This window comes from Neoarius graeffei, chromosome 9 (assembly GCF_027579695.1).
Source record: "Neoarius graeffei isolate fNeoGra1 chromosome 9, fNeoGra1.pri, whole genome shotgun sequence".
NCBI lineage: Eukaryota > Metazoa > Chordata > Actinopteri > Siluriformes > Ariidae > Neoarius > Neoarius graeffei.
Genome location: NC_083577.1, coordinates 93,583,739 through 93,609,667, shown reverse-complemented (window position 1 = coordinate 93,609,667; position 25,929 = coordinate 93,583,739). Strand labels below are relative to the sequence as shown.

General features: G+C 44.2%; 1 protein-coding gene across 3 annotated transcripts in view; it reads right to left on the bottom strand.

Moving 5' to 3' along the window:
* Positions 1-2,764: 2,764 nt before the first annotated feature.
* Positions 2,765-25,929, bottom strand: part of LOC132892095 (cystathionine beta-synthase-like protein) — a 110,836-nt gene continuing 87,671 nt past the window's right edge. For all 3 annotated transcript variants that reach the window (XM_060930488.1, XM_060930489.1, XM_060930490.1), the window contains 6 exons: positions 25,336-25,441; positions 24,835-24,912; positions 14,290-14,424; positions 5,265-5,373; positions 4,542-4,626; positions 2,765-3,931 (listed from right to left, as the gene is read on the bottom strand). In XM_060930488.1, coding sequence (XP_060786471.1) covers positions 3,795-3,931; positions 4,542-4,626; positions 5,265-5,373; positions 14,290-14,424; positions 24,835-24,912; positions 25,336-25,441 — 650 coding nt within the window. In that variant the 3' untranslated portion in view covers positions 2,765-3,794. The remainder of the gene's footprint in view (positions 3,932-4,541; positions 4,627-5,264; positions 5,374-14,289; positions 14,425-24,834; positions 24,913-25,335; positions 25,442-25,929) is intronic.

The following is a 25,929-nucleotide window of genomic DNA, read 5'->3' as shown; positions in this document are numbered from 1 at the left end:
CCTAGGCTACCCCATGCTGAGCCCAGATTTAGGTCACAACATCCTGATGTAAACACCACTCTCCCAGGAGAGTCCCTGTCCTGGACTGAACATTGGCTACTCTGGTTGCTATACCCAGGATTTGGATTGCCCTCAGAAAGGCCAGTCAAGGTGATGCCCATGTCAGTAGCCCCCTTGCCAACTGGAGACAGTGTTGTGATTTAGTTCCACTGGTGATTTGTGATACACTGTGGAGGGGCTGTCTGTTTTCAGCAGCACATGCTTGTGATGTGTGAATGGCAGCAAACCCCTGAGAGTAAGATGAATGGCTTTCTAGCACATTTGCATGTTCTGAAGACCAACGTGGCTCCAATGTGCCTATTACTGTCCTCCCCTCCCAGATGGCTCCCCAGCCTGTCAGTGATGTATCTGTTGTGATTATTCATCTTCAGTGAGGAAGCTTTCCCAGTGGGGTTCCTTTGACAAAAAAGTACCTGTCCCTCTGGGGAGCAGAGCTTGCATGCATGTTCACTGAAGGAGACTTGAGTGTAAAACTGTTCATGACAACTGCAGTCCTAAAGTTATCATGTCAATTGTAGTCCTCAGCCATTGTAGCAAAACAGTAAGTGTCCAGAGCCATCTTCCAAGTGTGACTTTCAATTGCCCATATGGGGCCATCCTCCACAGGAGCATGTGTATTCATCGTCACAGAATCAAAGTGGAGGCCAAGAAAGTTCACCTGTTTCTGAGGCCACAGATTGCTCTTCTTCCAGTTCACTGTGAACTGCAAGGAATGGACATGAGCTAGACCCATTTGTGTATCCTGCATTACTTGATCCAGGAAGGGGGAACAGATTAACCTGTTGTCTAGACATAGCAGGATTTTTAGACCCTGTAACTGAAGGAATGCTAAAGCAGGTGAGATCACCCAAGTAAAGACCCCCAGTGCCAGTGACAGGCCAAAAGGCAGAACTCAAAACTGGAAAATGTGGCCTTTGAAAGCAAAGTAGAGAAAGGGTCTATGTTTTGGACAAATTGAAATGTAGAAATATGCATCTTTTAAATCATGGGATGCAAACCATTCCTCTGCACTGATGGACCACATTATTATTTTTGTGTGAATCATTTTCAATGGAAGTGCCTTTAGGTATCGATTGAAGTGCCTGAGATTGAGAACAGGCTGGAGAATACCATGTTTTCTGGAACTATGAAACATGTGGAGTAAAATCCAGTTTGCTGTGTGCACTTATAACATAGCTCCATTTTGCAGTAGACCTTGGACCTCTTCCACAAATACAGTAGGGCCCCTGCCCATGTGTCTAGGCCCAACAGGTTGCTGTAATTTCTGAGATGCTCTAAAACCCTGTTTGAATTCCAGTGATTTTCTTGCAGCAAACTCATTGGATGGTTTCCCTTATTGTAATAGAGCATTCAGCTCTATCCAGCACATCCTGAGAATCTGGATGAAATACCTGACCAGGCATCACCAACAGGTTCAGTAGTTCATTCCTTATGGTATCCAAAACTCTGTGCCAGACATATTTGCCTATGACATAAGGCAGCTGATGACATAGCCTCCCCCACATCATGTGTCAGTTGTCATTGCAAGTGGGCTGACAAAGCAGAAGATGACAATTTTTGTGGCAATAAATACACTAGTAACTAGAAAAACACTTGGAGAGCGCAGACCTCCGCCAAGAATCCTTTAAAAAAAAATCCAGGATCTAGAAAGTGATCCGGATCACCGCCAAAATTTAATGGATTGTTACTTGTGCCCAGTCACACCTCTGGAAAAAATTTCAGAACAATCCGTTCATTACTTTTTCCGTAATGTTGCTAACAGACAAACCAACAAACAAACCAATGCTACTGAAAACATAACCTCCTTGGCGGAGGTAATAAGCGTATTCACAGGATACTCATCTACCATTGCTGATTCCTCATCCACTTCTGCAGTATCTGAATGGGGATCCCCTAGTGGCTTACCCTTTCTGATCAATGTACACTATCAACCAGAGAGAGGGGAGTAAAAAGAGACAGCACATCAGCATCCTCTCCAGCATGGCACTGAGGTCTAGGCGGAGGAACACATTTCTGGCCGGGGGGTAGGGGTGATGTGGAGGAGAAATGACGAGCCACCAGTCTGTCCATCCACTGAACTAAATTCTGAAGAGCAGTCAGAATTTGAAGTTGTGTGTCTGAGCTGCCACCCTCTGCTGGTAGAGAAGGAGTCAAGTCTTTACCGGTTTTAAAACACCTCCTCACTGCTTAATCTGTGAGGGGAATCATAATGACCGTTATGTGAGTGCCTTGAGAACACTTATGACTGGGTCTGCCTGGAGAGCATTCCCATTTCCTACCATGATCTCACACACAGAGTTGCAAACCCTGGTTGCATGATGGGGTCACTCCTCTCTATGCAGGTCACAAGCTGCACTGCAGGGATTACAAGTCTTCCCTCAGATTAGCAATCCCCAAGCATGAAGGACATTCTTGATGCTCATCATGGGGGTCCATTGCTGAGAAAACTGATGTGGTTTCTGACTCTGTACATTTTTAATATTTTTTTAAAACTCATTATTGGATTAGCTGAAATTATTTAGTATTCCAAACATTTATTCCAAAGAGCTATTAAGCCAATTGTTTCAATTTTGTATTATACTTTAATTATATTATAATTTGTTTTACAGTATTATGTCCCTGGTCGTGAACTATAAGCATTAATTCGCAGCTTTCTCTTGTGGCAAAAAGCAGGAAACACAATACACATCCATCCTAAAGGGGAATAAACTTTATTTAAAATAAGAGCAAATTCAATGCAGCATTTAAAAATTCCTCCAAGAAAAGTAAAACAAATAAAAGAAACAAGTCCAAAAGAAAAGAGGTGGAGGTCATAACATGCAGCTTTATGAGGTTTTAGATTCCAACATTCATGACATGAATCTGATGACCTCATGCCTCACACCTGCCCTTATTTACACAGTTTTAATTTACAATAAAGAAACAAATGGAAGAAGAAGACAGTAAAACTATCAAGTATTCTGAAGACAATGCCAAATAATCAATAATCATTCAGAGTCCTCCAGTAATACACCAGATTTTTATACCGTTTTTATTCTTTGGCTATTCTGCAGTGACCCCATTTAGCCACAAGGTGGCAGTCGAGCCTCATACATTCATTTAAAAGGTTACAATAAAGCATGCTTCTGTCTTAATTCAGGTATGTACATATCTTAAAAAGTAAAATAATAATAAGTAATGATAAACAGCAATATAATCTTTATTGCACTGTGAATAAAGCGAGTTCAAACTGCACTGATGATGTCAGTGAGCAGTCATGATATATTCAGTATTTGGCAGGAAACTAATTCATTCTGGACTGGATTCCTAATAACTGTGGAATTGTTAAAGGAGCAATGTGTAACACCGACCTCCTTCTACTGCAGTGAAAACACTGACAAATCAACAACACATCTCATTTCCTTAAAGGAAAAAGAGTCAGAGCTGAACTGCACCACACCGGCTGGGGTTGGACCTCATTTTCAGGCCAGAATAATGTAAACAGAAGCCTGATGTGAAGAGATCAGAGAGCGCCACTGCATAGCAACACGGCACCTCCAGGGTTTGCGTGGTGTCTTTAAAACTGTAAGATTATTCCAGGTGTAGAAACTTGTTTAAACATTACAGACAGATTGCACCTTTAAGCTCTTAAAAAAGTGTGCTTTAATTAGAAAGAAAAAGAAATCCCTTTAAATATATAAAGCTCTAATGCTTTCTATTGCATATGCATGTGTCAAATTGCCTGTGTGCGCACACTACTGGTCATCGGGGAGCGAGCACTCGGACAGCGTGCGCTCTCTCCTCTCACGAGTGGTCACAAAGTTCAGCAGGTCGATGGCTGTGACGATCCCAAATACCATCTTCTTCAGAGCAGACGAGCCATCAGTCAGGTCTAGAGAGAGAGAGAGAGAGAGAGAGAGCGCGCACAAGAAAGCAAAACGGAGAGAATGAGAGACAGGACGCAAAGAGATGTAGAGAAAGATACAGAGATTAAGAAAGAGAGAGAGAGAGAGAGAGCACACACAAGAGAGAGATAGGCAAACAGAAAGTAAAGCCATACTTTTTCTTGTCTATCAGTCATCTCTCAAAAAACAAACAAACAAAAAAAAATCACATGCACTTTCGCTTTGACCGGTGTTTAAACCCACAGCAGCTTCCAGTCTTCCAGCAATCACAGAATTGTGGCTGCTTTGAAATTACATTGCTGTGATTTATAGATGGAAAAAACAGATAATGTAAACCAAATAACGCCAAGGGTGCCAATACTTTAATCGTGGCCACAACAGAGAGAACGCTGGGGCAAATTTTGTCAGATGACATTAAAATAGATGCTGTGGTGCATTTTCAGGGGCTGAACCTCAGGAATACAGAGCTGTACATACTGTACATTCAACAGTGCTGCTGTGTTCTAACCTATGTAGTGAGCAGAGGTGGTGAACAGGAGGGCGTCTGGGATTCAGCCTCACCGCAACACAGAGAAAACGCAAATAAAGTTCACTTACACTGGATATGATCATGCACCACCAGGGCAAAGTGGTCCGTCTCCAGGATCCAGGAGAGTTTCCCAAGGTTATCTGTGAGAGAAACCTAAACACACACACACACAATATATATATATTCCAAAACAATTCCAAGAATTAAGTCTGTACTCGTGTTGTGTTTTGGCTGATATCCATTTGGCCTGAAGCTGAATCTGATTTGTATCACTTTCTTTTTCAGAAAGTGGTAGAGAGAGAGAGAGAGAGACACAGAGAGCACAAGAAAGCAAAATGGAGAGAATGAGAGACACAGGAAGCAAAGAGATGTAGAGAAAGATACAGAGATTAAGAAAGATAGATAGAGAGCACGCACAAGAGAGAGATAGGCAAACAGAAAGTAAAGCCATACTTTTTCTCGTCTATCAGTCATCTCACAAAAAAAAAAAAAAAAAATCACACTCTGATTTTACATACAGTATGTGTTTATAGCTTGTGTGTGTGTGTGTGTAGGTTTACAGCCAGTGTGGTGGTGGTGGGGGGTCGTGGGTGTGTGTGGGGAGGGGTGGTGGTGGTGTTTAACAGAGGTGTGTATGGACACCTTAGCCTGCATGAATATTTGACAACTGGTTGGTCAGGTCCTGTCCAAGTATCCAAGTATTTATGAGGCACCATTCTGTCTCGCTCTACAATTGTGGGTTGAGTATTTTTGTGAAGATGTGTGCGCGTGTATGTGTGTGTGTGTGTTACCTGTTTGAACTGCTTATACAGGACTTTGATGACTGGGTCAGAAGGACTGACCTTCCCAGCGAGTACAGAGGACAGCATGTTACCCAGTGTGACCATCCCTACGATCTCACTAAATAAATAAATAAATAAATAAATAAATAAATAGTGTGTCAAGTAAACATCTGCACAATCCTTTGCTGAAGTTCACATTTCCTAGTTCATGCCACAGCATACAGTGTGTGTGACCGTGCAGCTGTGTGTATTCACTGGCAGTTTGGAGTGTTTTCAGTGAATTGGAGCAACTCCATACTGGCAGGGTGGGTTCTGTTTAATTTATGGCTCAAGTTCATCCCAAGTTCCCTTGGTTGTATTGAGTATTTACCTTCCGTCAACGTTTTGTAGTGTTCCAATTTGGAAATAAAATGGACTTAATTTGGATAATACTGTATGCCATAAATCTACACAAAATACTCCATCATTAGGAAAGTGTGTAAGTGTCTGACCTTAGATAGCGAACACTTTCCTTAAAGCTGACAATCTGGCATTTTTTGTCATCGAGGGTTATCTCAGGTTGCCAGTGCCCTCCATCTATTTTATTAAAACATGTTAGAAGTAGTAGTTTACTAATCACATGCTTGGGAATTTCCTCTCTGCATTTAACCCATCTGAAGCAGTGAACACATACATGCGCACACACACGTGAGCAATAAGCACACACACACACACACACCCAGAGCAGTGGGCAGCCATGCTAACAGCACCCGGGGAGCAGCTGGGAGTTAGGTACCTTGCTCAAGGGCACCTCAGCTCAAGGCCGTCCCATATTAAACTAACCGTATGTCTTTGAACATGAAATTATGAAAAATATATATTCAAAAAATGTAAAGTGCGCTCATAAGGGGTAATATTGTTGTTTCTCATAAAAAAGTGGGTGGAAAGAATAAGTAGCACAATTATTAAAAATAAATAAATAAACCCAGGAAAGTGTCCAACACGACTCATTATCTTGAGAATGACATCCATGCTATGAAGTATGATGGTGGTAGCATCGTTCGGAAATAATAAACAGTTCACAGGCAAAATTATTTACAAAGCATAGAAGATGCCCAATACTCCTCATTACGCTGACACCATCCACACAGTGAAACATCATGCTGGTAGCATCATGCTAAAAGTCATTATAGTTTGCAAAATCATTTGCAGTTATTAAAAGTGCCCCATGCTGTTCATGAGTTTGAAAACATCCCCATTGTGAAGCATGGTGGTGGGAGCATCGTGTTGAAAGTCAATATACTTTGCAAAATTATTAACAAATAAAATGAATAAAAGTGCCAAGAGCACTCATTACCCTGAGATCATCATCATCTCTATTGTGAAGCATGATGCTGGTAGCATCATGATGAAAATCAATATAATTTTCAAAAATTATTTACAAATAAAAAGTGTAAAAGCACCCAACACCCCGAACACAGTCTCCACTCTGGAGCATGGTGGTGGTACAAACATTCAAGATTTAAAGATTTTTATTGTCAATTCACTATATATCCAGGACATATAGGAGAATCGAAATGCCGTTTCTTTCTCACCTTACTTGTAAAAAACAGATAAAAATATTTATAATGAAGAAAAACAATATATATAAATATTTATAAATATAGATAGTATAGGTAAAAATACACTCTAAAATCAAACAAATGTACAAAATAGCAGTAGTGCAAACACAGTACAATATCTGTAATGGAGAAGGTGCTAGAAGAGTACCTTATGAGGTGTACAATATGAACAGTAGTGTAAATGAGCAATAGCAGCAGATACAGCAGTAATGCAAATGATTGTAATGTGATGTGCAAACGGATGAGACAGAGTTTCTTGTGTGAATGAATGTGTTACAATCCAGGGGTAGGGGGCAGGTAGTGGACAGAGTTCAGCATCCTGACAGCCTGGTGGATGGAGCTGTTCAGCAGTCTTGTGGAGCGGGCCCGGAGGTTCCGGTACCTTTTCCCTGAGGGCAGGAAGATGAAGAGTGAGTGTAAAGGGTGGGAGGTGTCACCAGCTATGCTGATGGCTCTGCGGGTGAGACGAGAGTGATAGATGTCCGTAAGGGAGGGCTGAGGGGTACCAATGATCTTGCTGGCCGTGTTCACTATACGTTGTAGAGTCTTCTGGCAGGAGGCACTGCAGCCTCCGTACCACGCAGTGATGCAGTCAGTGAGGACACTCTTAGTGGTGCCCCTGTAGAATAAGCACATGATGGGGGGTGGGAATCGTGCACTCCTCAGTTTGCAGAGGAAGTAGAGGTGAGTTTGAGCCTTCTTGGCCAGCAATGCAATGTTGTTGGACCAGGAGAGGTCCTCAGCGATGTGCACCCCTAAGAATTTGGTCCTGCTCACCCTCTCCACTGCAGCACTATCGATGGTCAGAGGGGGATGCTGTGAGTGACCTCTTCTGAAGTTGACTACAATCTCTGGTCTTCCCCACGTTCAGGAAGAGACTGTTGTCTTTACTCCACTGAACCAGTTGGCTCACCTCATTCCTGTAGTTGGCTTCATCGTTGTTAGTGATGAGGCCCACCACAGTCATGTCATCTGCAAACTTGATGATGTGGTTGGTGCTGTAGATTGGTACGGAGTCATGGATCAGCAGGGTGAAGAGCAGCAGGCTGAGCACACACCCTTGTGGGGCCCCTGTGCTCAGCATAATGGTCCTGGAGGTGTTACTGCTGACCCGAACGTTCTGTGGCCTCCCTGTAAGAAAGTCCAGCACCCAGTTACAAAGAGAGGTGTTGAGTCCCAAATGTCCGAGTTTTTGCATTAGCTGCTGGGGAATGATTGTGTTGAATGCTGAACTGTAATCCAAGAACAGCATTTGCATATAGGTGTTCTTTGAGTCCAGGTGAATGAGGGCTGGGTGGAGAGCAGTGGAGATAGCGTCCTCTGTGGACCTGTTTGACCTATATGCAAACTGGAATGGGTCATGAGAGGGAGGGACAATGGACTTGATGTTCTGCATGACCAGTCGCTCAAAGCACTTCATGATGATGGAAGTCAGTGCTGCGGACTGATAGTCGTTATAGCTGGATGGGAGGGGCTTCTTTGGCACTGGTATTATGGTTGTAGCTTTGAAACACATGGGGACAACAGCTTGGTTCAGGGAGATGTTAAAGATGTCAGCAAGGACACCCTTGAGGTCCATGGTACAGTCCTTCAAAACACGGCCAGGTATGTTGTCTGGTCCAGCTACCTTACGTGGGTTGATCCTGGAGAGGGTCCTCTCCGCACTGGCTGGAGCCAGACATATGGCCTGCTCGTCCGGGGGAGGAGTGGTCTTCTGTGCTGGTGTGTTGTTTTGTGTTTCAAAGCGTCCAAAGAAGTCATTTAGGCAGTTTAGCAATGTGATGTCACCCTCACAGGTCCGTGGTGGGGGTTTGTAGTTTGTGAGGGTTTGAATGCCACACCAGAGAGACTGTGCATCTCTGGTGTTGCTGAAGTGTCTAGATATTTTCTTGCTGTACTGACGTTTTGCCTCCCTGATGCCGTGGGACAGGTTGGCTCTGGCTGTTGCTAGACCTGCAGTGTCACCGGCCCTAAAGGCTGCGTCCCGAGCCCGCAGGAGCCTGTGAATCTCACCGGTCAGCCAAGGCTTTGGGTTAGCACAAACAGTGATTGTTTTGCAGTGAGTGACATCATCAGTGCATTTAGGCCGAATCCCATTTCACCCCTTGGACCAACCCCTTGGCCCTTCCCCTCCATTTTGCGCGTTCACGTGAAGGGGTAGGGGTATCCCAATCCCAGTTAACGCGGAGGGGTAGGGGAAGGGCTTCTGTACCCCTCCAAACGGAGATTTTCCTGGAGCTGACTCCGAACGAAGGGGTTTGAGTGATTTCCCACAATGCCATGCGGATTTCAGCGAGATTTCATGCGGATTTCAGAAAGATGGCGGTTCCCGCGGCGAAAGATTGTCATAAATGTATTTTCTCCATTATTTACATGTTTTAAGTTGTTATCCAGAGGAAACACGCCGCTTGATTCGCTTTCGAGCTGAGAATGAGCAGCGATTTCTGAAATCCAAGCTGCTGCTAAAAAGCTTTGGGAGTGAGTATTGTTTTCGGTTGCTTTACTGCGTACGTTTTGTTCTGTTATTCTCGCTTTTATTGTTTACATGAGTGTTCTGACACCTCATTCTGTCGGATGTGGTGCACGAAGCGCCAAAGATCTCCCATTCAGTGGTGTTAGTTAACAAATCACACCCTGCCAGCAGAGATTTCTGGCTCTGACTGTAGCGGCTGGTCGCAGCCAATGACGCGTCGCGTTTTGCTAACGTAAACGCTGACGGAGGTACGCGATGACGTATGCGATCGTTGAAGGGCTATCCCAATACGTAAGGGTTGAATTTCAAGCCCTATCCCTTGTAGCTCAGTTTCAAGGGGAAGGGCCAAGGGGAAGGCGGAGGGGAAGGGGTAGAAATTAGAATTGGGATTGGGCCTTAGTGATGTATGCTGTGATGGCCTCAGTGTATTCCTCCAAGTCTATGTGGTCATTGTAAGTGGCTGCTTCTTTGAAAATTAAAATGTCCCGGTGTGTAGTGCTAAAACAGTCTTTCAAAGCATAGGAGGCCCACTCTGGCCACACAAGTACCTACTTTTGTGTCTGATGGCTCTCACTCTGGGTCTATGGACCCTTTTCACGTGACGTCACGACAAACGCGGCCGCCATTTTGGACATGTACTACCAGTAGTTTACCACAGCCAACATTGAGGAACGGCAGCAAAGAAAGTTTTTACTTTCAGCAAGACTTCCATCATGCCACTATATTGTTGTGCACCTGGATGTAGTAACCATCAACAAACAAGGCAAGGTTTATCATTTTATCGGATCCTGACGGAGAAGATGGATAGCGGCCATTAACAGGAAAGACTGGCAGCCCTCGGCATACCAACGCTTGTGTAGTGACCACTTTGTTGGAGGTAAGACGAATAAAATTAGCCAGAAAAGGCATTACATTGCTGTTAACATTCTGTGGCGGCGAGTGTGTAACCAAATAGGTTAAAATAACCCATTGTAACCTCTTTGTTCTTCTGTAGTAGCTATTGACTAGCTAATGTCAACAAGTAGCTGGTATGTTACTGTAGCAATGTTTACGTTCAGTCATTTGGATGACTGTTAAAACCTTTCAGTCTCAAGTTTTTCCTTTACTGAATTTACTAGTTTACTGTAATTATGATCCGGCAGCTATTTACACTGGATCCAGTGTAAATAGCTGCCGGAGCCAACGTCCGAGGTTCCGGAGCGTGCTCCGGCTTGCTGCCCCTCAAATTAAGCAGCGCGCTCCGGCTTGCTCCCGGAGTGCTCCGGCCGAGGTTCCGGAGTGCGCTCCGGCCGAGGTTCCGGAGCGCGCTCCGGCCGAGGTTCCCCTCAAATTAAGCAGCGCGCTCCGGCTTGCTCCCGGAGTGCTCCGGCCGAGGTTCCCCTCAAATTAAGCAGCGCGCTCCGGCTTGCTCCCGGAGTGCTCCGGCCAAGGTTCCCCTCAAATTAAGCAGCGCGCTCCGGCTTGCTCCGGAGCAAGCCGGAGCGCGCTGCTTAATTTGAGGGGGAGCAAGCCGGAGTGCGCTCCGGAACCTCGGCCGGAGCACTCCTGGAGCAAGCCGGAGCGCGCTCCAGAACCTCGGACGTTGGCGTGTATGTGTATGGCGATGGGTTTTTAACGACATAGGTATACAGATCATGTGGGCCGAAGTCAGGTAAAGACGAGGGCTTCGTGTACTTCCGTACGTCAGTGAACAATCCTGGTGGAAGCAGGTAAACGTCGTTCTCTACGCCTGCTAACCTCAATTTTTGCAAATACCTCTCCCTCTGCTCGCCCTGTAAATGCCCTACGTCGCTGGATAGTGAAGGTGTTTTCTGCATCTCGCTCCTTTTTCTTTTATGTATGTTTTTCGTTTGTCATCTTCCTCGCATTCAAACTGATTCGAGCCAAAGTCCACTACATGTCCAAAATGGCGGTCACGTTTACGAAGGTCACGTGACTGAAAAGGGTCTATATGCAGGTCTCAGCACGATGGTGATGTGATCAGAGAGACCCAGGTGGGGGCGGGGAAGGTGTTGTAAGCTCCTTTGTGGGTTGTGTACACCAAGTCCAGCAAGTTGTCACCTCTTGTTGGAAAGTCTACATGCTGATGTAACTTGGGCAGTAAAACCTTTACATCTGCATGATTGAAGTCACCTGCTGTGATGAGGAATCTGTCTGGATGTGCTGTCTGTTGTTCACTGATGGCCTGGTAGAGTTCACCGAGTGCCTCGCTCTTAACGTGGTGTTAGCGGTGGGAGGGATGTAAACAGCAATGAGCAGAATCGATGTAAACTCCCTCAGTAGGTTGAAGGGTCGGCACTTGATGATGATAAACTCCGCCAGCGGAGAACAGTATTTGTGCACAACAGTAGCATTCCGGCACCAAGCATCGCTGATGTAAACACACACTCCCCCGCCGTGTGTCTTGCCTCCTTCCATAAAGGCTCGGTCAGTGCGGTAGCTAGCTGGATAGCAGAGTCCGGGATGTTGTTATTCAGCCAGGATTCCGTAAAGATGAACACAGCAATCCCTCACATCACGTAGCGCAGATCTCATGAGTTCTATGTGATCGATTTTGTTGTTCATCATGATGAAAACCAGCAAACCATCAGAAATCACAGAATTAGTTGAATGGAGTCAAGCTGTGTTACAGAATCACATGATTCTTTATATATATATATATATATATATATGGGAGAGCGGGGTAAGATGAGCCAGGGGGTAAGATGAGCCACCCCCTGTTTCTAAGAAACAGTAAACAAATGTGACCATGTGACCACATTCAAAGGGGGGCGGGACCATTTACTTACACTTGTGGAGAGGAGCACCACATGTCAAACTAGGTGAGGGAGATATTTATAAAAATGTGTTTTTGTGCTTTCTAAGTCAATTCCATGTTTGTCCACAGTGAAGGTGATTTAGAGAAGACAAAAGTAGAATAATATTTAGACACATTAGGGTTAAGTTAGTGGCTTTCTAAGCTATGATATGAATGCTAATAAAAATAATTTTGATTAGCCTAATCCCCTTTATTAGCATTTTTCTACAAAATGGTGGCCATGGGGTAAGATGAGCCATTAGATGTGGGGCAAGTTGAGCCACTGGCTCAACTTACCCCATTGGTGGCTGAGCTTACCCAATATGGATGACACTTAAGTTTTCACATTTGCTGGTCATATATGACAACAACAACAACAAATAAACAAACAAATAAATAACATGTTAATATAAATAATATGTTTAAAATGTTTTTAATAAATAAAATAATGCCCTCTGTTATTACAGGTGTGCATGATGCCACACTCATACAAAAGAAAAACAGACAGGGCCGCACAGTCCCGTGCACTTTTGGAGAGAGCCGCAGAGGAAGCCAGGAAAGGCAGGCCTATTCGGGCTGTGGCGAGGGATATGCATTTGGACAGGATGACTCTGACTAGGTTCATTGAAAAGATAAAGAATGGAGAGGTAGAGACAGGTTATACCAAGTTGGTGAAAGTGCATTTCTTCATTGGCCAGATAATCAAATTGGATGTCTAATAGAGGCAAGATTTCTCAAAAGAAGCCGGTCATGCCATGGCTCTGCAAGAAAGCCAACCTTTGTCTTCAAAGAGAAAGATGAGGCTGTCCTGTCAAGACAGGATATTGTGAAAAAATTGCCCCGCCCCTTTACTGTTGGAGAGACAGCACGGAGGGAGAGGCAAATGGTGTTCCCTTGCAATTTTAACGCTTGGAACATTGAATAATGATGAAATGATTGATGGAATGATTGCTGCATGTTTTAGCAATGTTTTAACCTACTGAAAGAAATAAGATTTTTTTTGGCACTGCTCTACTGTTTTAGTAATTTCTATAATATAGTATATCTCTCATTCCCTCTCTAACCATCCCTCTTTCTATCTATCTATGCATATCTCTCTCTCTATCCATCTATCTATCCCTCCCTATCCCATCTCGTTCTATCACCTCTCTCTTCATCTCCCCTTCTCTGTGCAATGGCCCTATCCCCCACTTGATTGACTTGACTTGATTCATTGATTGCATTTCTAATAATAAAAGTTGTTTACTTTGTTAACCTAACATGTTTTGTGTTGGCTCAGTTTACCCCACACAGTGGCTCATCTTACCCCGTGCATGGGGTAAGTTGAGCCACTTGACATTTTTTTTTCAAGAGGTAATATCACTCTAACCATAAGAGCTTATCAATTGTTTTTTGCTCAGATAGTAACAGTACACTTTGAAATTTGGTATGGTGTGTAGACTGGAAGCAAAAATGGCTTTAACATGTAGTTATGATGAAAAATGTAAAAAGTGGCTCATCTTACCCCGCTCTCCCCTATATATATATATATATATATATATATATATATATATATATATATATATATAAATAATGTATGTATGTGTTTGTATTTTTATTTATACATAATGAACTTTAATTCTTTTTTTGTAAATTTTGTTAATTATGCCTTAGATATCATGGTAATGTGTAAATAATGTAATGTATCTACATTGGTTGTAAAAATTAAATTAAATTCAAAACAATACCCCTGTTCCTGTAAGAATCCAGAGTTTGTTTGCATCAGGAAGATGAACAAAACAATCCAGTAACAAAAAGTAAAACAATATCACTCAAGTATCGATCTCAGAAAACATTCTAAACTTTGAATCACTCAGAGTGTGACTAAATTCATTATTAAGAAATGAAAAAAAATACAGAACAACCATGACTCTGCCTCCAGGAGACTGTCCAACTGAAATCAGTGACCAGGTGAAAAAGGGATTAGAGAAGCAAGCAAATGGACAAGTGAATCTCTCACTGTGGTGCTACCATCACCATGCTTCACAGTGTGGAGGTTCAAGACTGAATTAACTCCAGTTCGGGTTGTGACATGACACCACATTTGAGAGGAGGTGAAGAGAAGGCACTGTACTCTGTGCGACTGTAAACATGCAACAATAAGTGTTGGGAGTTCGGATGTACCCAGCCTTGTCGACGACTGGAGCCTGGTCGAACGCCTTCTCCTTCAGGATCTTAATGGTGTTTTTAATGTTGACAGAAGGCAGAACTGTGAGAGGGGCAGAGAGTCGCAGCTGCTGTAGAGTCAGATTCCACCACCTGCACCAACGAGGTGAAGAGAAACATCAGATAAACAGATATGAAAGAGACATCAGTATCTGATGAGATGATAGTCTGTACATTCCCAACTAGGAATGTAACTGAAAATGAAATCATATTACGTGACTTCATCATACGTGGAAGTAACATAGCTTTCATGAAGCAAAAACACACACAAAAAAAACAACAAAAATTCAGATGTAAAATGTGAAAGGGATGCTGTGTGATTGGGTACAAACAGATTTAATGAGAAATTAGAGCTCTCTCTTTTTACAGAATGCTGAAAGATAAAGAAAAGAGAAGCAAATGGAGGCAGAACAAATGCTCATAAAGGTTGATTAAGAAAATGAATATTTGTTATTAACTTTTTTGTTTTTAATAAAAGGAATATTTTAGTTAAGGGACTATATTTTATTCCAACCTTTACAAATATGGGAAAATCATTGTTGGTTATTAATAAAATAAAATGATTTTCTTTTAAATAAATGGAAAATAATTACATGTTGCCATAGGTGCTAAAGAAGGCAACTGGACTTGCTTGAAATTCTTGAAGATGTTTCACCTCTCATCTGAAAGGCTTCTTCAGTTCTGTCTGACTAGTGGGGAGTTCCAGGTATTTGATGATGATGATAAGCCCTTTATTGTCACTAGTCACATGTACCAGCAAAATTATCCGTCAACCTGTCCGTACATATACAACATACAATTGACATAAGGTAGACAGGACAGGAAAACAGGGATGAAAAATACAGAATGACATGAGGGAAGAGGAGGAGAAAAAAAACGACCCCCACACTATGCTTCTAGGGACGCACAGTGTGGGAACATTAAAAAAAACACCTCAGCACATAAGCACAAATTCCACACACACACATAGTACACTTTACAACAACTCAGGACTCGAGGGGGGGGGGAAGGGAGTAAGGGAGGGGGCAATCATGGAAGGGGATGGGGGGGAGAGGGAGGCAGATAGGTATAGGTAACCCAGCGCAGACAAGCGGTCCGGTCCTGCAGCCAGACGGTGCTTACCAACTTGACACACTAGGGGTAAGAATGGCGACCGTGGGAAGGGTAGGGGGGGGGGACAGAGAGAGTCTGACTGCAGTGATCTTCAGGGGGAGTTGTTACCACAGCAACGGCCTTGGCCAAGGCATTGCTGGCTGAGAGAGCCGAAGATAAGATTGGAATTTGTTTAGACTTGAGACGGGTAGACGTGTACATTTTCTGACTACCCTGCCTGTCCATGCTGGCCCCCGAATTGATCCATTTCCCTTTGCAAAGCCATCAACTTCTCCAAGATGGAATCCATGGTGCGGTTCAAGTTCTGAATAGCCACAGTCTGAGTGCCGACAGCTCTGCCCACCGCTTCAATCATGTCGGGCAGCTTTATGGGGCTTTGAACAGCTATCACCATTTTCTGATTTCCTCGATACACCAGGGCAATGCCTAATCCAATCAGTAAAAGTCCTGTTATAAAGGTTCTGAATAGGTAGATATCCTCAATGTCCTCCACAGAAAGAACCGCCAGGCACACGACCCGCCACTGCTCCCATGCGTCCATCGTATAGCCAGCTGCAAACGTTCCGGCAGGACAGGCTGGTTCCCCCAAACCCAGGCTTCTCGTCGAGAAGATTGTGTCAATTGTGTGAAGAGACCAGTTTATCAAATCCATGATTTTTGGTTTGAAGAGCAATGCAGAAAGGGTCTCTCAAAAAGCAGACAAGAGACAAGACGAGACAGCAGAAGCAGGAGAGATTAGGGGAGGGAGAGGCAGAGAAATGCGACCGCCTTCCGTGAAAGCACGGAGAAGAATAGAGTATTTATACTCTAGTGGATCAAAAGCAACCTGAAGGAGTTGTTGAGCCTTCACAGACATCTCAATAAAACAGGACACTCGTTTCAGGACTGCAACGTACGCATTCTAGCCAGAGAAGACTGGTGGTTTGAAAGAGGAATAAAATAAGCCATCTTTGTCAACCTGGAACGACCATCACTGAACAGAGGAGATGGTCTGAGACACCACTCATCAGCCACCTACAATGCAGTCCTTGTCACACTTCCCAGAAAACTGAATACACATCCACACCAAGACCCAGCTGACTTCAATGAGTCACATGATGGCAGAGAGAGACAATGACCCACAGATCACCCTAACGACCCTCTAGGCTGCTCACACCGTTCACACCCGGCCTCCAGTGACCCAAACACCTACAGGATGACAGATGGTCAACGATCCATGTAACCTCAATGACTCCTGAGGGTTGCTTTTGGTCCACTAGAGGATAAATACCTGGAACTCCCCACTCGTCAGACAGAACTTTAGAAGCCTTTCGGATGAGAGGTGAAATGTCTTCAAGAATTTCAAGCAAGTCCAGTTGCTTTCTTTAGCACCTACGGTTTATGATGACCTGGATGACTGAGAACCTTCACAGATAAATACATGTTGCATTTATTTTTGGAAATAAAATATTTTATTTATTTATTTTTTTAAATATTGTGAATTGAATTGAATCATGAACTGGGTGAATCGTTACGTCATAATTATGACAGATATGTTCTAAACAAATCTTTATTTTTTTATACAAATAATTTTCCAGTATCCTCTTCATTTTTTTTATTGTACCTTCACTTTCCACTTTTGCTTTTCCGTTTTTTTCCCTTTTTTTTCCAGAAGAACGCTAAGACCGGAAACTTTCTTTTTTCTCCTCCTGCGTAAAGACCACAAGTGGAGGCCATCCACATCGGATCTGCTTTAATATCAACAGAACTTTGATTAAGGTACGTGAATCTTTTCATCATGGCACACCTTCAGCCTGTTCAGTGTGCTGAGTGCAGGATGTTTAGTCATTCTTCCTCTGTCGCAAGTGACAGCTTTATTTGTGATAAGTGCAGATTAGTTAGCTCTCTGACGAAAAAGATTGCAGTTTTAGAAGCGTGTATCCAGGCTTTAGAGAAGGCCAGTGAGGATGAGAACAGTGTACAGTGCCTTGCAAAAGTATTCATACCCCTTGAACTTTTTCATATTTTTCCACCTTACAACCACGAACTAAGTTTTTTATTGAGATTTTATGTGATAGACCAACACAGAGTAGCACATAATTGTGAAGTGAAACGAAAATGATAAATGGTCTTCAAAATTTTAAACAAATAAAAATCTGAAAAATGTGGGGTGCATTAGTATTCAGCCCCCTGTACTCTGATACCTCTAAATACAATCCAGTGCAATCAACTGCCTTCAGAAGTCATCTAATTAGTTAGTAGAGTCCTACTGTGGGTAATTTACTCTCAGCATAAATACACTTGTTCTGTGAAGGCCTCAATGGTTTGTTAGAGAACACTGAAGAACAAATAGCATCATGAAGACCAAAGAACTCACCAGACAGGTCAGGGATAAAGTTCTGGAGAAGTTTAAAGCAGGGTTAGGTTATAAAAAAATATCCCAAGCTCTGAACATCTCAAGAAGCACTGTTCAATCCATCATTCAAAAATGGAAAAAGTACGGCACAACTGCAAACCTACCAAGACATGGCCGTCCACCTAAACTGACAGAGCGAGCAAGGACAGCACTGGTCAGAGGAGCAGCCGAGAGGCCCATGATCACTCTGGAGGAGCTGCAGAAATCCACAGCTCAGGTGGGAGAATCTGTGCACAGGACAACTATAAGTCGTACACTCCACAAATCTGGCCTTTTTGGAAGAGTGGCAAGAAGAAAGCCATTGTTGAAAGACAGGCATAAGAAACCATGTAGGGGACACAGCAAACATGTGGAAGAAGGTGCTTTGGTCAGATGAGACCAAAGTTGAACTTTTTCGCCTAAATGCAAAGCGCTATGTGTGGCGGAAAGCTAACACTGCTCATCACCCTGCACACACCATCCCCACTGTGAAACATGGTGGTGGCAGCATCATGCTATGGGGATGCTTTTCTTCAGCAGGGACAGGGAAGCTGGTCAGAGTTGATGGGGAGATGGATGGAGCTAAATACAGGGCAATCCTGGAAGAAAACCTGTTGGAGGCTGCAAAACACTTGAGACTGGGGAGGAGAGTCACCTTCCAGCAAGACAATGACCCGAAACATACAGCCAGAGCTACAATGGAATGGTTTAGATCAAAGAATATTCACGTGTTAGAATGGCCCAGTCAAAGTCCAGACCTAAATCCCACTGAGCATCTGTGGCAATGGGAAGGTTTGTACGTGAAAAGTGTTTTGCTGTTTCAGGTCAATTTTTTCAACACTGTCCAACCACGATATGGTAATCTGCTGAGACATGCGGTGATCATCAGTGTGATCATCTGAGACACCAGCACAGGAGCAGCCGAATACTGCGTGGTTTCTGTGTTTCCTCATTGTGTGTGTTGACTAACTCTGGGGATTTACTGTAGCATGTACAACTAAAGAAGGGAGGCACAGGGAGCAAAGTAGTTTTAAAGTACAGAAACCAGTGAGAAGGACATTTTAAGGTCACATTTCAAATAAGACAAAAAAAACATGTACTATCATATATACACAATGAGAGAGTTGGAAATTGCTGTGATATTTTTACATTTGTGTGTGTGTGTGTGTGTGTGTGTGTGTGTGTGTGTGTGTGTGTGTGTGTGTGAGAGAGAGAGAGAGAGAGACGGAGGCCTCTGTCTCCGTCCACGAGCGGCACCTGTAGTGCTGCCTATTGTCTCAAGCATGTAACACGCTCATCATTGTTCCCGTTTACACGCTGCTTTCATTAAACAATAATATTACAGCTACGACAGCGGGGGTGCACACCTAAAGTTAGTAGCGGAGAGTAACATGCACGCACGCACACATATTGCCTTCATCTTTAGTGGTTCATACTTTTAAACAACTTTCTATGCCACGCACGATAAAATGGTCATTGTTGAATGTTGTTTGTACTTATCTTGGCACGCTCTTTGTTTTTATGTATTTTGTGTTGGGCGTGTCTGTTCAGGCTTTCGTCTAAACGGGGGAACAGGGGCGCTGCGCCCTCTTACTCTCGGCGTGCGCCCCCTTACCAACTCCGTGAAAACATCCCAGCAACACTACGTGACAATGTGTCTGATCATCAAATACATTATAATTGCTCCAAAAATATTCCAATCATAGTAGATACACCGCCAGACGGTGCAAAAACAATCTGAATTGGCGTTTTCCAGACTGAGGAGCCATGTTTAGCTGTTTACTTGTCGCAGCTGCTCTCGCGAGATTTGACATGGGTTACATACACGGTCAGCTAACTTGTAGAGCGAGATTTCTCGAGACTGAATGACCTTTCACCCACCGGCGCGGGAGTTTTTGACAGAAGTAGTTCGCGAGTTGCTTTTGTTGACACTTGGGCATTTAAAGATGTCATCCCGCGGCACGAAGCGGAAGAAAGCCAAAGACTGTCCAGGGCAGAAGAAGATTACTTCTTTCTTTTTCAATGTTGACAGACAATTTGTTACAATTTCCCTCTCAGATAGCCTCAGAATGTCCCATTGGAGCATTTTTCAAAGGCTTTGCACAGCGGGTGTGTGTGTGTGTGTGTGTGTGTGTGTGTGACAACCGGCACCATCTATCTCCCCCTGTTTCGCTCCCTCGCCATGGTGAGCGCCCTCATACTAAATTTTTCTAGAAAAAAACCTGCTGTTGGCGGCGTTTCAGTGGTTTGTTTGAATGGTCCGTGTAATTCCAAGGCAGGGAATTGAGAGCCAAACCGAGCGGTTCAAACTTGGGGCTACTTTAGTAACGTCTGGCCTGCGCAATGCATCATGGGATTGGACTATACTATGGGAAAAGGGGGGGGGGGGGGGGGGGTCAGTGAATGTGTTATTTATACATGCTAGATGGGCAAAAGTGCAATAGTTTTTATGGTAATGTGCAGTGTTTATATGAATGTGTGATTATTGCTGTACATGTAATCCATTATGCCTTTTGTGATGATGATTAATTAACGGGTGGGGCTGGTATGACCCAGGGGAGGGGCTTAGGACCAAAAAGGGGATCCTCATTCAGTGTATGGGAGAGTGAGAGGGGACAGCAAGGGTAATGTAGACTGTGGCTGTAAAAGTTCCATATTTTGTGGAAGTGCTATTTCTCTTACGTCTTTAATTAATTATTATTATTATTTGTAATTTATTAAGTTTTTTTGTATTATATAACTTACAATATACCTTTTCACCGCTCTTGGCAACTTTTGCATGTTTGCCTGTATGTTGGGTGTACGGTAAATAAAACACCTTGCACTAAAGTGCTATTTGTGGCGGAGCCAGCTTTTTTTTGTGGACCTGGACCTGGTGATTTGGCCTGTTTTACCACAAGTGGTGTCAGAAGTGGGATTGGCCAGCCACAATGAACAGTACACATGGAGAACAAGACGCCCAGAGGGGGAAGTTGGGCCAGATGAAGTCTGAGGAGGACTACGTCGAGGAGGAAGAAGAGGAAGGGATCTGCCAGTGTTGTCTGATCTTTTAAGGGTAACAAAAAATGAATTGTCTGATGTACAGATTTCCTGTCCAGTGATGACAAGGTCCCAAACACAAGCTGGTCTTCAGCCTCTGCCAGACTTGTGTAGTAGTCTGTGCCAGGGTGGGACTAAAGGCCCCAGGAAGACACGCCGACAACGGCGTTTGGAAAAATATGCTGGTTCTCCTGTAGTCAAAACTGATGTGTTGGGGCTGGATGCTGGGGATTGGGTGGTTCCAGATAAACTGGGGGCCTTACAACATGCTGATGTGTCACTAAAAGCATTAATGGAGGAAGTAGAAGGAAAGTCTGAGGGGCCAGATGGGGAAAGGGTGTTGATAGAGAATGGCCTTTTATATGTTGAAGGTGAGAAAATGAAACATTTAGTGCTACCTACCATATGCCGACCTCTAGTTCTCCACCTTGCACATACCATTCCCTGGGCTGGACACCTGGCTCTGCAAAAGACCTACCTCAGGTTAGCATCAAGATTTTATTGGCCCTCTATGTATACAGATGTACGTGCCTATTGTGCTTCATGTCCTGTCTGTCAGAAAACAGGTGCTGTTTGTAGGCGTGACAGAGTGCCTCTGAATCCATTGCCTGTGATCTCCACGCCCTTCAAGTGCATTGCCATGGACACTGTGGGCCCCTTGGAAAAGAGCAGCACTGGGTACCAGTACATTCTAGTCATCTGTGATTATGTGACTAGGTACCCTGAGGCCTTCCCACTTCGTTCGATCACCACCCCACAGGTCATCAGTGCACTGGTCCAGCTGTTTTCCAGGGTGGGGTTTCCAGAAGAGGTGTTGACGGACCAAGGCACAAACTTCACATCAGGGCTGATGCGGCAACTACAGTGACAACTAGGCATCGAGGCGATTCGGACTAGTCCCTACCATCCACAGATGGACGGGCTTGTGGAGAGATTTAATCAGACCTTCAAGAATATGCTGAGGAAGTTCGTCTCTGACACAGGAAAAGACTGGGACAAATAGCTGCCTTTTCTCCTATTTGCTTACAGGGAGGTGCCCCAGGCCTCTACTGGGTTTTCCCCATTTGAGTTGGTCTACGGGTGGCAAGTCCAGGGCCCCTTAGACCTCTTAAAGAAGACCTGGGAGGGGCCAAAGTCAACCTCCCCTGAGGGGGGCATTGTACACTATGTCCTGCAGATGAGGGACCACCTGCAGAGGTACAGAGAGGAGGCTGCGGAGAATTTGGAAAAGGCACAGAAGGCCCAGAAGCTGTGGTATGACCAGTATGCCAGGCATCATGAATACAAGCCTGGTCAGAAGGTTCTCCTGCTGCTCCCCTCAAGCACCAGCAAGCTCCTAGCAAAGTGGCAGGGTCCATATATCATTACAAGGAAAATGGGCCCGGTCACATATGAAGTTCACCACCCAGAAAAAGGCAAGTCTACTCAGGTGTATCATGTGAACCTATTAAAAGAGTGGAAAAAGGATCGAGTTTCAGAGGCTAAAGTGATGGTGTGGAAAGTGGATATAGATGAGGAGAATGGAAATGACTTGGAGACCTGGCAGCATGAGGTGTGGGTAAGCCTGGAACATCTGGATGTGGAACAAAGGACTCAGCTCCTAGAGACCTTTGGCAACTTCCCATCCTTGTTTCAGCCCAGGCCTGGCCGTACAAGGGTACTGGAACACCAAATTCATCTCAAGGATGACACCCCAATTCGGCAGCGCCCATATCGGGTGCCTGAGTGTCTGGTGTCAGGATTGAAGGCCGAGATCCAAACCATGAGTGAACTGGGGGTCATCAAACCCTCCACCAGTGAGTGGAGCAGCCCGATTGTGGTGGTCCCAAAAAAATGGCTCCCTTAGAGTATGCATGGACTTTCGGAAGCTGAATGCAGTGTCCAGGTTTGACGCCTATCCTATGCCCCGCATTGTTGACCTGCTGGAGAGAATAGGCCAGGCATGTTACATCACAACCCTGGACCTATGTAAAGGTTACTGGCAAGTGCCACTGGAGAAGCGGTCCAGAGAGTATACAGCCTTCTGGATGCCAGCCGGACTCTTTCAGTTCACTGTTATGCCGTTTGGGCTCCATGGGGCCCCTGCAACGTTCCAGTGGCTGATGGACCGCGTCCTGCAAAGCTGCGACGACTGCTGTGCAGCATACCTGGACAATGTGGTCGTTTACAGCCGGACCTGGTTTGAACATCTTCAGCATCTCCAGAGAGTACTGCACCAAATCCAAGCGGCAGGGCTGATGTTAAATGTTCAGAAATGCGAGTGGGCCAAGAAGGAATTAAAGTACCTTGGATATCTGGTTGGCAATGGGGAGGTCCGGCCACAGGTGGATAAGGTGGAGGCTATATCCAGCAGCGCTCATCCATGCACAAGGAAACAAGTCCGTTCATTCCTGGGCCTTGTTGGGTAGTATCGACAGTTTATTCCCAACTTTTCCACCATCGCGGCCCCTCTGACTGACCTCACCAGTAAAGCAGCCAGAAACCCAGTTGTGTGGACAGAGGAATGCGAGTATGCACTTACCACTCTTAAAAAATGCCTGTGTTCATCCCCAGTTCTCCAAAGCCCAGACTTCACACAACAGTTCCTAGTGCAGGTGGATGCTTCCTCTGTAGGCACTGGAGCCGTGCTGTCCCAAGGGAAACAGGGAGAACAACAACCAGTCCTGTATCTGAGTCGGAAACTGTTGCCCAGAGAGCAAAGGTATTCCAAAATAGAAAAGGAGTGCCTAGCAATCAAATGGGTGCTGGACCGCTTACGGTACTGCCTGCTTGGGAGGGAATTTGATCTTGATACGGACCATCATGCCCTGACGTGGATCCAGATCATGAAGGACCATAATGCCCGGGTGACGAGATGGTACCTTGCATTACAGCCTTACAAGTTTACCATCCACCATAAATTAGGTAAACACAATCTGTTGGCTGACTACCTATCCAGATTGCTGACACTCAGCAATCTAGGAGAGGGGGAAGGTAATGTGATGGAGGCCTCTGTCTCTGTCCACGAGCGGCACCTGTAGCGCTGCCTATTGTCTCAAGCATGTAACACGCTTGTCATTGTTCCCGTTTACACGCTGCTTTCATTAAGCAGTAATATTACGGCTACGACAGCGGGGGTGCACACCTAAAGTTAGTCGCGGAGAGTCACATGCACCCACGCACGCATATTGCCTTCATCTTTAGTGGTTCGTACTCAAACAATTTGCTATGCCACACACGATAGAATGGTCATTGTTGAATGTTGTGTTTGTACTTATCTTTGCGCGCTCTTTGTTTTTATGTATTTTGTGTTGGGCGTGTCTGTTGGCGGAGTTTCGGTGTTTGTTTGAATGGTCCGTGTAATTCCAAGGCAGGGAAATGAGAGCCAAACCGAGCGGTTCAAACTTGGGGCTACTTTAGTAACGTCTGGCCTGCGCAGTGCATCGTGGGATTGGACTATACTACGGGAAAAGGGGGGGGGTCAGTAAATGTGTTATTTATACATGCTAGATGGGCAAAAGTGCAATAGTTTTTATGGTAATGTGCAGTGTTTATATGAATGTGTGATTATTGCCATACATGTAATCCATTATGCCTTTTGTGATGATGATTAATTAATGGGTGGGGCTGGTATGACCCAGGGGAGGGGCTTAGGGCCTAAAAAGGGATCCTCATTCAGTGTATGGGAGAGTGAGAGGGGACAGCAAGGGTAATGTAGACTGTGGCTGTAAAAGTTCCATATTTTGTGGAAGTGCTATTTCTCTTACGTCTTTAATTAATTATTATTATTATTTGTAATTTATTAAGTTTTTTTGTATTATATAACTTACAATATACCTTTTCACCGCTCTTGGCAACTTTTGCATGTTTGCCTGTATGTTGGGTGTACGGTAAATAAAACACCTTGCACTAAAGTGCTATTTGTGGCGGAGCCAGCTTTTTTTTGTGGACCCGGACCTGGCGATTTGGCCTGTTTTACCACAGTGTGTGTGTCTCACCATGGTTTGTTGATCATCAGGTCCTCCTCTCTCAGAAAGCCTTTCTCACACATCCACTTGTCGCTGAGGAATTTGGACCTGTGGAAGGATTTATAAAGCAGCGTCAGTGAAGTGACAAATAAATCACTCCATGTTGTGCTGTTAAAGAAAAATAATCAACGATGGAGTGTTGTGATGAAGCGGATTCCCTGTTACCATCTTGTAGCTGTTTAATTTCCAATAACAGCATGTGCTGAAGTGTTTTCTGCCTCTTGTACCCCAGCAGATTGCCAGTAATTATTTATTTTAATTAATTAAAGAATTGTCATTTTTATCCATTTATAGTTACTTTTAATGATGTTGAACGTCCACAAATCAAGTTAGTTCCTGTTCTCACTGATGTTATAGCAGCTGTAAAGAGTCATTGTCAGAAAACTTCAAGTTTACCTCTGACACTGGAGACTCCTCTATACATGTTAATTAAACGAGTCGTTACAGTAAAGCGGATCAGCTGAAGCTCACATGTAGTTGCGCAGCGAGTCGGGCAGGACGACCACACAGCGCTGATCCTCCTTCAGCTCCTTTGCCATCTTCATCGCTGCAGCCATGGCTGATCCTGAACTCCCACCTACACACACACACAACTGTATATATTCAACTCAAATTATTGGCACCCTTCATGTATTTAAAAACTAACACATTAAATGAATAACATGACATTTCGAGATAAAACATTTTTAAAGCATAAATTTTTAGGCAGTAATTTCTTTGTGTGAAAAGTACTGGCATCCCTCCCAATTATTACCTAGTGTCACCTCCACCTACAGGTACTAGCCCTACGCTGATTAGCAGGCAATAAATCAATCATGTCACTTACTGCTGTGGGTGTGGCCTTTCCAACTTTTCTAAAATGTTAGTTCTGAAGAAAAACATTAGTAGTCAAAATGCACATCCTACAGCTAACTACTTCAAAGCACACAGTAAATCATGCAGTGATCAGTGTGAACATTCGTTGTACAGTTTACACTTTACATGCTCACTTTCGCACCCGACACTCTTTGTTCTCAGATTAGATTAGCCGAACAAGCTAACTGTACTAGCATTGTACACTCACCA